At 39.6% G+C, this 12,207-nt stretch overlaps 1 protein-coding gene across 4 annotated transcripts in view; it reads right to left on the bottom strand.

The window, feature by feature from the left end:
- The window catches only part of PKHD1 (PKHD1 ciliary IPT domain containing fibrocystin/polyductin), a 401,585-nt gene that overhangs the window by 168,316 nt on the left and 221,062 nt on the right, over positions 1-12,207 (bottom strand). For all 4 annotated transcript variants that reach the window (XM_036317771.1, XM_036317772.1, XM_036317773.1 and 1 more), the window contains 2 exons: positions 10,234-10,299; positions 2,208-2,336 (listed from right to left, as the gene is read on the bottom strand). In XM_036317771.1, the coding sequence (XP_036173664.1) occupies positions 2,208-2,336; positions 10,234-10,299 (195 nt within the window). The remainder of the gene's footprint in view (positions 1-2,207; positions 2,337-10,233; positions 10,300-12,207) is intronic.

The following is a 12,207-nucleotide window of genomic DNA, read 5'->3' as shown; positions in this document are numbered from 1 at the left end:
AGCCAGGAAAAGGTTAAGAATACACACCACAAATAGAAAGAGGAGGTAAATTAAACCCAAAGTTCCATCAGAGGTCAGAAGGCCAAGGTTTGCCAAAAATAAGCAGAGAAAAATTAGCCAGAACAGCTCCTATGTAAGGCTCAAAACTGAACGGAACAATGAATTAAAATGCTGGCCACTAAAAGATGATTTGCTGGAGTTCAAAGAGGGCTTTTTAGAAGAAAGGGGCAACAGGAACAGAGTAAGGACTTCCGTTATTATGTATTACGTATCAGTTTTCATTTGCTTATCTTTACATTTGAAAAGTACAAATAATAAACAATAACTACATGTTTTAAAAGTCTTAACTCCTCTGGTTCTCACAATAATACTAAAGGACAAAAGATACTCTATGCATCCAATGACTATGCCGCCACCCACCTTTTCCAAAGCACTGATTTGTGCTATTTAAAAGCAATCTTACGGAGAATTCAGGTCCATCTCATTAGCTGACCATGAACAAAAGAATGAGGATGCTGGAGAATGCCAGAGGTTCTAGGCGGCCAGGACACACATGGATACAGTCAACTGCAATGCCAAGCAAGATAGCTAAGATTGCTCCTCACTCAGCATAAAGGTCCCAAAGGATATTAAAAGCTTGGCAACCTTCAAAAGCTTCTCTTGCTTCCGCACAGGGTGGGAGAAACAGCTTGCTCAGTGGGAAAAACCATAGCCCAGGGCCAATCCGCTGGCCAGATTCATCAAAGAGATGGCTGAGACAGAACAGATTTTTTCTTTTCGTATAGGAATGACTCATGAGCTTGTTTACTCAAAAAGTTACATCCTCCATGGAGAGAAGTGGAAGATAGGGGAGTTGGATAATAATAATGATAATTCAAGTTCCTATTGATCAGCCCACTCCCTCCAGCCCAACTCCCTATGCAATTACAGGCACACCACCACTACCCAGAAGATAGTATATTTTGTTGTTGTTTTTCTCTCTCTTTTTAATTGTATTTTACTCTATTTTTTTTCTGCCTTCATTTTTTGTCATCAATAAAACAAACAACAAAACTACTCTCTTTTGTTTACTCTTAGACTTTATATTTTATTTTTTTAATCTTTATTGTTGAAAGTATTACATAAGTCCCTCCTTTCTCCCCATTAAACCTCTTCCAGCCCACTCCTGTCCCCTCTTCCCCAGGCCCTTACCACCCATACTCTTAGACTTTTTAGAAAAAGAATGCACTTGATTGGCTAAGAATATGGACTCGGAGTAAGACAGTCTGGGTTAAAATTCTGACTTTGCTGAACCTCAAACTGTGACCCTGAGCAATTTCTTAACTGCCCTGGCCTCTGTTTCTCTGTCAGTAAGAATAGGGTTAATAATATCACTCATATCACAGAGTTATTATGGGGATTAAATTAGTTAATATATGGAGAATAATTCCATGTCGTTAGTTGTCAACAAATGCTTAATATTAGCATTATTACTTCACAGATGACCAGATGTTCACCTTCCAGTACCAATCTTCTTTTATGCAGTATTTACTTAAGTTCAAACCATAAATGTAGTTAGGTCTTTTAGGGGAAATATATTTGTTCTATTAAAAATATTTTCTTCTCAGGCTGGAGAGACTTTCTGGGAGTTTCAAAAACTACCTATATAGAAAAAATGAATTTTTTAAGTGTGATATGTGTTTCAGTATATCTGAGGAATCATCTTTCTCCTATCTGTTAGTACACAGGGAGGGAGTTCTAGATAGACAGATGGATAGATAGATGATACATATTTTGTTTTTCTTTTTTATTAGCCTGTTCCTTTTCTAGCATCTTTGGAAAATCATGGCAACAGAAGGGCTTATTTATCATTTTTTTCTCAGTCCTATCTGTAAAAACTTCACACAACCAAAAGATTAAAAGCCATTTTAAAAATTGTTTATTTCCATGTACTCTGCCTTTCAAACATAAGGTGTAAATCTGTTCTATAACACATAAAAAAATTATCTAGTTAGTCCATAATTTTAAGTCCTCTTGGCATTGTGACTACTTATTCTACCTTTAATGAAGGATGGCTGAGCTATTTTTTCCAGATTTCACTTATAAGTGCCTACTTATTTCCACATTCTCTACTGTGTAGTACAATAAACTTAAATGGCAGATAATCCCCAACTAGACTGGCCTGGTTCAGTCTGTCAGTGATTAATTCAAGAATTGTTTTTACTCACTTGGTAAAATCAGGACGTCATCCCCAGGGCCTGGGATGGTATCGTTGTGTCCTCCCCAGCCCTCTTCAACGCCTATCCATGATTCAGGGAGGGACCATTTTAAAGTGGATTCAGGCACAGAGGTAGTAGCTAGAAAACAAGAGGGAAGTAGTAAAGAGTAACTGAAAATCTGATTCACTATGATAACTTGCAAATTCTATTATTATTTTAGAATGCTGGTGATATTTTCACCTCCAGAAGTGGCTGCTTTTTAAAATTTTATAAACTTCCAACAAAACTTTTATCAGATACAAAGCAAGTAATTATTCACTCCATTGATTATCTCCACTTCTAGGCAAAATATAATTTACTTTTGTTATTAAATGATTGTGTTTTTGCCTTATTATAATTATTATATGAGCTTATCATAAAACAATTGAAAAAGGCAAATATAGAAAGAAAAATCAAAAAATAATAATTGCCTATAATCTCACTACCTAGAGATAACACCATTAATCTTTTATTTGTATTTCCTTCCAGAATTGCTCAGCATTTTTATATAATTGAGATTATATTATATATGTAACCTTATAACCTATTCTTTATTTAGCTTAGTAATTTTTCATATGCATTTTCTCGTGTCATTATAACTCCTTGTAAATATAATGGCTATCTAATCTAATAAAAGAGAAACATGCAAATTGACCGCACCTCCTCTACACCCAAGCCACGTCCACCAGCCAATCAGAGTGACTATATGCAAATTAACCCCAGCAAGATGGCTGCCGGCAGCCATGGAGCTGGAGCAAGCAGGAGGCTTGGTTGCCCTGGCAATGGAGGAAGCCAAGCTTCCCGCCTGCCCTGGCAGGCTGTGATCTCCGCTCAAGGCAACAAAGTTTCAATTATAGAAGACAAATAAATCCCAGATACCTGCTTCCAGCCAGCCTCCACTGGAAGCTTGGGTGGCTGGGGGCCGTGGCCAGCCTGCAAACAGCCATCAGCCCTTCACCCAGGATGGCCACACCCTCATGGGGTGAGGGTCCCCACTGGGGGGCTTGGCCAGCCTGCAAACAGCCATCAGCCCCTCACCCAGGCTGGCTAGGGACCCCAGCAGGGACCCCTACCCTGAAGGGGCTGTGGCCAGCCTGTAAACAGCCATCAGCCCCTCACCCAGGCTGGCCAAGCACCCCAGCGGGGACCCGCACCCTGATCCGGGACACCCTTCAGGGCAAACCAGCCTGCCCCCATCCATGCACCAGGCCTCTATCCTATATAATAAAGGGGTAATATGCAAATTGACCCTAACAGCAGAATGACTGGGAATGACTGGTCACTATGACACACATTGATCACCAGGGGGCAGACGCTCAATGTAGGAGCTGCCCCCTGGTGGTCAGTGCGCTCCCACAGGGGGAGCTCTGCTCAGCCACAAGCCAGGCTGATGGCTGCCAGTACAGCGGTGGTGGTGGTAGCCTCTCCCACCTCCTCAGCAGCGCTAAGAATATCCAACTGCAGCTTAGGCCTGCTCCCCGCTGGCAAAGTGGACATCCCCCGAGGGCTCCAGGGCTGCCAGAGGGATGTTTAACTGCCAGCTTAGGCCCAATCCCCCGGGAAGCAGGCCTAAGCCAGCAGGTGGTCTTCCCCCGAGGGGTCCCAGACTGCGAGAGGGCACAAGCCGGGCTGAGGGACACCCCCCCTTCCCCCCCGCCGAGTGCACAAATTTTTGTGTACCTGGCCTCTAGTCTATATATATAAAAGGCTAATATGCAAAGTGTCCCCTCGGGAGTTCAACCAGGAGACCAGGAGTTTGATTGCTCACTATAAAGTGTGCTGACCACCAGGGGGCAGCACAGAATGAAGGGAGGCGTCAGCCAGTAGCTGGAAGGCCCTGACTGGCCCTGACCGCTGGCCAGGCCTGGTGACCCTACCCGTGTGCACTGGGCCTCTAGTATTCTATATGAAAAGTCCATAATTTACTTAATTTCTAATATTTGGTATTTAAACTGATTTCTTCTTAAAATAGAATCACTGAATCAAAAGGTATGATCTTCTCATAGCTCTTAATGGATATTAAAAGCAGGATAATAATTTGGACACCACTCATTGCAATAATTTACATACAGTTCCTATGTTCCAAATGGTTTTTATTGATTCTACCACTGATGATCAACCAGCATTTTCTTTTCCACCCTCCTACTGGCCTCTTCATCAGGGAACTGAAACATAAATCGACTGATTTCCAATGAGGATTGCCCAGCATCACATCACGCACACCATGCTGAATTGTACCCACATGTTCTTTACTGGAATATGATCTCTGCTACAGTCATGGGGCAGAGAAATTGTCTCAGAAAAGGATGAAAAGATTCACAGATGACTAAACATTCTTCTTCCAGCACAGATCTTCTTTTATTCAGTAATATTTTAAGTAGTTCAAATTAAACCACAAATGAAATTAAGTATTATAGAGGGAATACATTTGTTCTACGAAAAATAGTTTCTTCTCACGCTAGAAAAATTTCCTGGGAGTTTCAAGAATTCATATGATGGGGGATCTCACATGATTGGTGGGAGGGGCAGATCTCATTCATTACTTGCTAAGTTCATAACCATAAATAATCAATGTCTTCTCTACAGAATTGCCTTAAAAATGTAGGAATACAAAAAGAAATACTACACCACACTTTGCCCCAAGGAGCTAATAGCATATGTAAGTTGTATAAGTAAATATTGGGAGGATAGAGCTCTGAAGGGATTTCTCTTTAATGGTACCAGAGCAAGGGAGGAAATGAGACCTTGCCAGGGCAGGCTTCCTAGGGGGGAAGATCTGGGCTGCATTTGAAAGGCTCAGGAGCTATAAAGGTAAAGGGGGAGTGAGATGTGCTGAGGGTATGTGGTGAGAATCTGCACTCTAGACAGAGGAATGAGCACGAGCAATGGGAAGGAATAAAAGATCAAGTGGAAGAACTATGGGCAGTTTGTAAGGAGGCAAATGAGGTGCAAAAACAATCAGAGATGAATATGTGAAGAGTAACAAAGATGGAGAAGCCTCTGTATTTCCATCATGGGTGCTGACGGGCAGAGATAGAGATACCCATTAGGATATGTATTAATGAATTCTCTTTCGGCCATATGGAGTTTGGGGTGCCTGTGAGGCCTCCAGGTGAAAATATACAGCAAGCAGGGAATGGATATGAATCTGAAGGATGGAAAAAGGCTCTGAGTCAGAGAGATGGATTTTGATGTTATCAGCCCAAGAGGCCGTATTTGAAACTGAGGATATTTGTGATAGTTCCAGAGTCTGTGGTATGAAAAGAGAAAAGCCTATGGCCAGAACCATAGGGAACACCCAATTGTTTTGTCTACCTGAACCCAACTCCCCAGGGTGACATGGTCTACTTAGGGTCCCAGGATAATTACAAAGGATGGATAGATATAGAGGTAGGCAGGTAGGTAGGTAGGTAGGTAGGTAGATAGGTAGGTAGGTAGACAGACAGATAATAGATGTCAATTTAATTAGCATAAAACATATCCCATATCATGAGAATCAGTCAATGTCTAGAAACAAGCCTCACTCAGAAGAGGCTTTCTCTATATTTTATAAAAACTAATACTGTAATACCTTCCTAAGTTTCCTCCCAATATTTACTCCTTTCCAATACTACACCCTAAATATTCAAGTGGGGATAGGGTGGGAACATTTGTTGAAATGGCCACTAACTAGAACCACAAGCACCAGAGAAAAAGATGTCCTGAAGCCTTATTTCCAGTGATATTTTAAACAGGCAATGACTAGGTTCTTCAAAACCCTATGCCAAACCTCAGAAACCCATAATTACTTCAATTTTATATTGCAGATGTGGGAAACAAACATTCTTCCCTTTAGTCATCTTCACTCTCATTTATACAAAGGCTAAAAATGTCTTTAATTGAACAAAATAAATCTTAAGGTAGCTGTCCCAAGGGATGTTATTATGAAGGAATTTGATTATTCTATACAATCTATACAGTGAATGGAAAAGGAAACATCTTATCCTCCTGCGTGGTTATTAGATGCCCATACAGTTACTACCTAGCTTCTACATGACTATTATTTAATATAGAAAAGTGAGGAGAGAAAAAGAGCCTCTGACAGTGAAAGAAGAAGCAGTCAGAGGTATTCAGGGAGAACCAGGAGAGAATTTCTTGGAAACGTATGAAATAAATGTCCAAAGGGGAAAATGTGACCTTGTTAATAGCAAATTTCTGATGAGAGAAGGAACGAACAAGAAGTGGCTATTGAACTAGGCGACCAGGGCATGAGTGATCAGGATGAGAGCAGTCCCAGTGGAGAAGTTCTCAAGGGGGAAAACCACTGTGGATTACAGTGGATTGAGGGACGCAGTGGAGAGAAAAGCAAAGAAGACACTGGGTCAGAATATCCACAGAGCTTACTGAGGAACCTTTAAACTTTGAGACTCTCAGCCTCTGTTCTGTCTTCCCAACCTTTAGATAAGTTAGACTTACCTTGAAACTGGAGTCCATAAATTTTGGTCAGGACCACCATTTAGAATGAAGCCTCACCCTGCTTTCCTCTACAGATCCGTCACTCAACAACCAAAATTTGAGTGGTTCGACCTCATATCTCAGCTATATATTGCCCTTTCTACCTTAACCCTTCATCTGCCCCAGCTTTTTATGGCTCTGCATAAAGAGGAAGCTACTAGTATTTAGAGAAGTTTGAAGACGAGATATCAACTAGAGAAGGATTAGGTAAGTATTCATACATTTTTTGTTTTGTTTTATTTTAATTGGGAAGCAATACATGAAGGAGCCAGTAAAGAAGGGCAGGTTAACTACACAAGACAAAGTTATTTCCTGAAGGCACAAAGTTCAGAAGGTGCTGGAAGGGATGGGCTGTCTTTAAACAGGAAAAGGGTGACAGATTCTCAGAGACCAGAGAAAAGGAAATAAACTTAGATCTCTGGGACACGGGTTGGCAAATTTAGGGAGAGAAATCTGATCATCTCAATGTTCTCATATAACTATGGACAGCATTTGAAATTAGCGCCCATTAAAGAAACAACACGGTTGAGGAAAAGCCTCTTCAGAAATATTTTTATCTTCCATCAAAGTGGTTGCTTCACTTACCCATCCACTTGCCTCCCATCTTTTATAAATCATCATGGACACTAAGAGGATACCAATAAAGCCACAGTGTTGGGGGAGCATGAAAGGCCTTCACTGGGGTATTCAGAAAACTAGGTACCATCTTGACCCAAATTCACATAAATCTGTACCCCAAACCACTAAGTACTCAAACAACAATTTACATCACATCACCTCCTCTGCTCTCCCCATAACTGGCCCATATGTCCCCTAACTTCTGTCTCTAGTTTCCTGTCTATGATTTCCACAGTGACCAGCACAATCTTGTACACAGAATAAGCCTTTAGTTAAATGAGTGAGTTAAGATGCTCTCTGCAGCAGGAAACCTTAACCCAAAATGTTTCGTCTACATTACAACTCTATTAAATCTCTGAATAGGTTAACATATAGATAGAACTCCATGAATTATTCCATTCTTGTATTGATCAAGAATTTTCGATAATATTAATTGGTAAAACGTTAATATTGGGGGAAATTAGGTTAAACGTATATGGAAATTCTTTGTACTACTCTTGCAAATTTTCTGTAAGTCTGAAATTAAACAAAAGCTTAAAAATAAATGTTTGCTGGGGAAAAAAAGAATTTTCGATACTGCAATAATTTTACTGTTTTTCATAGAGCTATTCATTACACAAAATACACCCATATTTATTTAAATTTTTCCATCTGCATATACCCTAAACTGTGGAAATCAGCCTATGTCTGAGAACCACATTAATATCCGAATTTATTTCTAAAGGATGGTAATGTACTAACTCTGTAACTCCCTGCATTTTGGGGTAGTTTTCTGTCCCAGATTTATAGGCTAGAAAAACTGGCTACATGTAATTGGTTCTGATCTAATTCATAAATTCACATATGCCATAAAAGGGAGTTTAAGTACTTTAGCAAGTATATAGTAAAGCAGGAAGAACATTAGAATGAACTGGAAACTGAGTTCTCATCCAGGTTAACCACTCACTACTGATATGACCAAGTAAACCTTAATCTCTAGGCTCGAATGCTCTCATTCATAAAATGAGGCAATTGGATAGGACAGCCTATGATGTTTCTTTCCTTATTAAAAGTCTACACTTCCATAAAGCATTGGCTTTCTATTTATTCATCATGTTGTAATTGAGAAATCAAATGAAGCATCTCCCAGTTAAACTGACCCTGCTGAAAAGTCCCTGGATGTTGGCCACCCACAGTGTCTTCCAAAGAGTCCTTCATACAGAAATCTTCATACTAAGTGCTGTGGCCACCCTGGTTACAGCTGGTTGAACCAGGAATGGCCACCATAAATGGCTCAGTATCCTCTGAAGGGTCCTAGCACAAGAGCTTCCCCAATAGCTTCTTTACAAAGTGGGGACTGACCTAACTGATCTCATGTCTTTTTGGGGATTCTGAACACAGAACTTTCAGAGAAGAGAGAACTGTAAGATACTTTCCCTTACTAACAGTTACTTTAAAGGAAATTTAGTCAGCCATTTGATTGACATCCCAAGTGACCATAAGACCCCATAAAGTCAAAGACCATTGCTGTCTCCTCTTGTACCTCACATGAGAGGCACTCAATTATTAAGGCTTTTATGAGCCACCTAAACAAAACAGAAACAAACTCATAGATACAGAGAACAAACTGATGGTCGCCAAATGGAAGAGGTGTTAGGAAGATGATAGAAGAAGGTGAAAGGGACTAAGAGGTACAAATTGCCAGCTATGAAAATAATCATGGGGATGTAAAGTACAAAATAGAGAGTATAGTCCGTGATCATGTAATAACTATGTATGGTGCCAGATGGATACCAGATTCATTGGGGGGATCACTTCATACGGTATATAAATGTCTCATCACTATGCTGTATACCTGAAACTAATATGATATTGTACATCAACTATAATTGCAAGATTAATTTTTTAAAATTTAAAAATAGAAAAAGAAGTTGCTTCATGATGAGAATGAATAAAGCCTCTTAGATATTTCAAAAGAAAAGAAAAGAGCAGAAAGAAGGAAAGAAACGAAGGAAGGAAGGAAGGAAGGAAGGAAGGAAGGAAGGAAGGAAGGAAGGAAGGAAGGAAGGAAGGAAGGAAGGAAGGAAGGAGGAAAGGGAGAGAAAGGAAGGAAGGAAGATCGGCTACAAAGATCAAAATGCTATGACAGAGCAGAAACAGTTATGAAAACAAAGAATCACATTTCTTCTAGTCCAATAAGCATGGATTAGCAACCATCAGTACTTCTACTTTATAGTTTTACTTCAATTATTTATTCATTTCAATGGAGGAATTACCATTTTCTGATTAGCATGGGTTCTGCTCTGACCTATGACAAAAATGCCACTGGGAATCAAAGGAAAACTCAGCCTTTGAAAGGATTTCTCCCTGCTGCCAATGTAGAGGTAAACTGACTCAGGATAAACAAAAACAAACAATGAAACACATTAGAAGGTGCTTCTGAGTCATTTCATCTTTGAAAATTTGGCTTTTATGAGTTAGAAAGATTTCACAGAACCATCTGACTTTGGGGGATGGTTTGTTTACCCTGATTTCCTGAAATTACTGGGAACAATTAAAGGTTTGAGATACCCTGAATTTTTCTTTCCATTTGTTGGGGGCCTAATGGCCCATCTGCAGATCTGGACTCCTGTGTGCACATCTGGTCCATAATTTATAAAATGTGCTTATTTACATCTTTTCATTCTTACTTTCCAATGTTTTAAAATGTTCCTTCGTATATCTTTCTTTAACATACAGACACATCTTAGCTATAGGGCTGACACAATAGAGAGCAGTTAGGCATTAAACCATTAGGACTGATACTTGCCTCTTTACAAACAATATGATAGGAAGAATTTGTGGAACTATTATTGGAGGACATTGTGATGTGACAGGCACTTCTACTTTGTGGGTTAATACTCACCTAAAATAGTTGGGGGCACACCTTCCTTCACCTGGACAATCACTTGGACTTGACCTTCACCTGAAACTGAAGAGAAAAGCCACAACTTGGATATGATGCAAAGAGTGTCTTAATACGAAGGATATTCACATGTGAGAAAGGAAGCTTTGTGCTATATTCTCCCCAACATAACGAAATTTTCAAAAAAAAAAATCCTTATTAGTTAGTCTAACAATTGATTTCCAACATTTGATTTTCTTTGCTTTTATTTCATTAAACTTAACTGCAGTGAGGTCTCCTAGAGATTTGACACATAAATAGGCTATAAAAACCTTTAGCCATATGTCCTTTGGAAGCCAATGTTGGGCAGCAGGGCACACCTCATACCCTATTTCCTCTCTGTCATTTTGAAAGCTCAGCTTGTAGAGTTCATGATTTTCAGCAATAGAGTTCAGATCACCCATGAAATGTATTTGCTTTACCTTTATCCAAACAAATTGTCCTTTTAATGAAGGCTTTTCTCCACCCCACCCCCCTTTTCCCTCCCATCTTCCAAACCAACTGAGTACATTTAAAAGGCCTGAGGTTCATTAATTTTAAGTGTTCAATAAATTAGTGGAAATAATCAAAAGGCCTGATTCTTTCTGATAATGACAATTTGATGTCAGTATAAACCAGTAGATTAAGCTGGGAACATATGCTCCTTTGCCAAGAGAGGCTGCTATAATTAAATAGTGAATGCATCTACAAGGTGCTCTCACGCCTGATTAATTAGTAATCAGGTGCCCGAACTCCACTTTCCAGTAACACCTTGTCTCTTATTGGTTAATTACCTTTCTGCCTTATCAGATGTCATGGGAGCCAGCACCTCCCCACCACTGGAGGGCCCGGTGCTGCTAAAGGCTGCAGCCTTGAGACCTTGGCCAAACCCACGCTCTCCGCTGGCCATTCCCTGGGACCTTGAGCCCTTCCTCCACCACAGAATGAAATAGAACAAGGATCATTATTCCTAATTATAAAGCATAGGATTTTGAATATTACAAAGAAAATCACCCCCAAAGGAATCTATGATGAGACCTCTCCTATTCTTCTATTCAGATTTTGATAATTGTTCTCAGTTTAATTTCTTCCCGTTATAAAAGGCATGAGTTTGTCAGGTACAATGGCCAGCATGTTCTTTTCCATGTTCTACTTCATCACTACTTCTAAGACCTCACGTATATTGTTTCTCTGTCCTATTGCATAGTTCACCCACTTTTCTGCCTTTAGTAATAATAACAATAAAGCCACTAGCCTAGCATCTTATCTCTTTTTTTATTCTAGAATGTTTAACTTATCCACTTCTGTTCACACTGACCTATGCATTTCCTAAAGTTAAAAAGTGCTTTAAAACGATACTGTGATATTTAGCCTAAGCTAGCTGTCAATGTAGCAAATATTTATCCAGCACCAACTGTGGTTAATTTAGGATAACAATTGCATCCATTGTTAGTTTGCTTTGTCTTTAAATCTTACAGGAAGAGATTTTTCTCATGTACTTTAGGACATTAAACATTGCTGGATACTTAATTTTCATGGACCAATCTAGAAATCCTAAGTTTATAGTGCTCTACCCTGGATACCCAGGACGTAACTGACAATTTCAACAAGTTAAACAAATAAAGGTAGGAAATAATCCTCTTAAGGAACCAAAAAACAAAATACTACAAAAGTTAAGCTCAAATGGAAAGAGAAGCAAAAGAGAATATGAACAAGATGAGATCTAAAACCAAGCAAAGGCGGTAACAATAGAATACCCTTCTGAAAAAGGAATTGAAATATTATAACAGAATCAAACTCTAAGAAAGGAAAATGAGAATAAATTCCAGGAATCATTTGGAAAGGGAAGTCAGTTCACTTAGAGATATTATAAAAGTCATCCTTGTGGACAGTTTCCAGGAGGGTGTAGATTTCAGGGCATCCCTGCCCTCTCCCTAAGACCCAGCCACTGAGGTA

Source organism: Myotis myotis, unplaced genomic scaffold (genome assembly GCF_014108235.1).
Source record: "Myotis myotis isolate mMyoMyo1 unplaced genomic scaffold, mMyoMyo1.p scaffold_m19_p_7, whole genome shotgun sequence".
Taxonomy (NCBI): Eukaryota; Metazoa; Chordata; class Mammalia; order Chiroptera; family Vespertilionidae; genus Myotis; species Myotis myotis.
The sequence above is the reverse complement of the archived record's forward strand: the minus strand, read 5'-3'. Positions and strand labels throughout refer to the sequence as shown.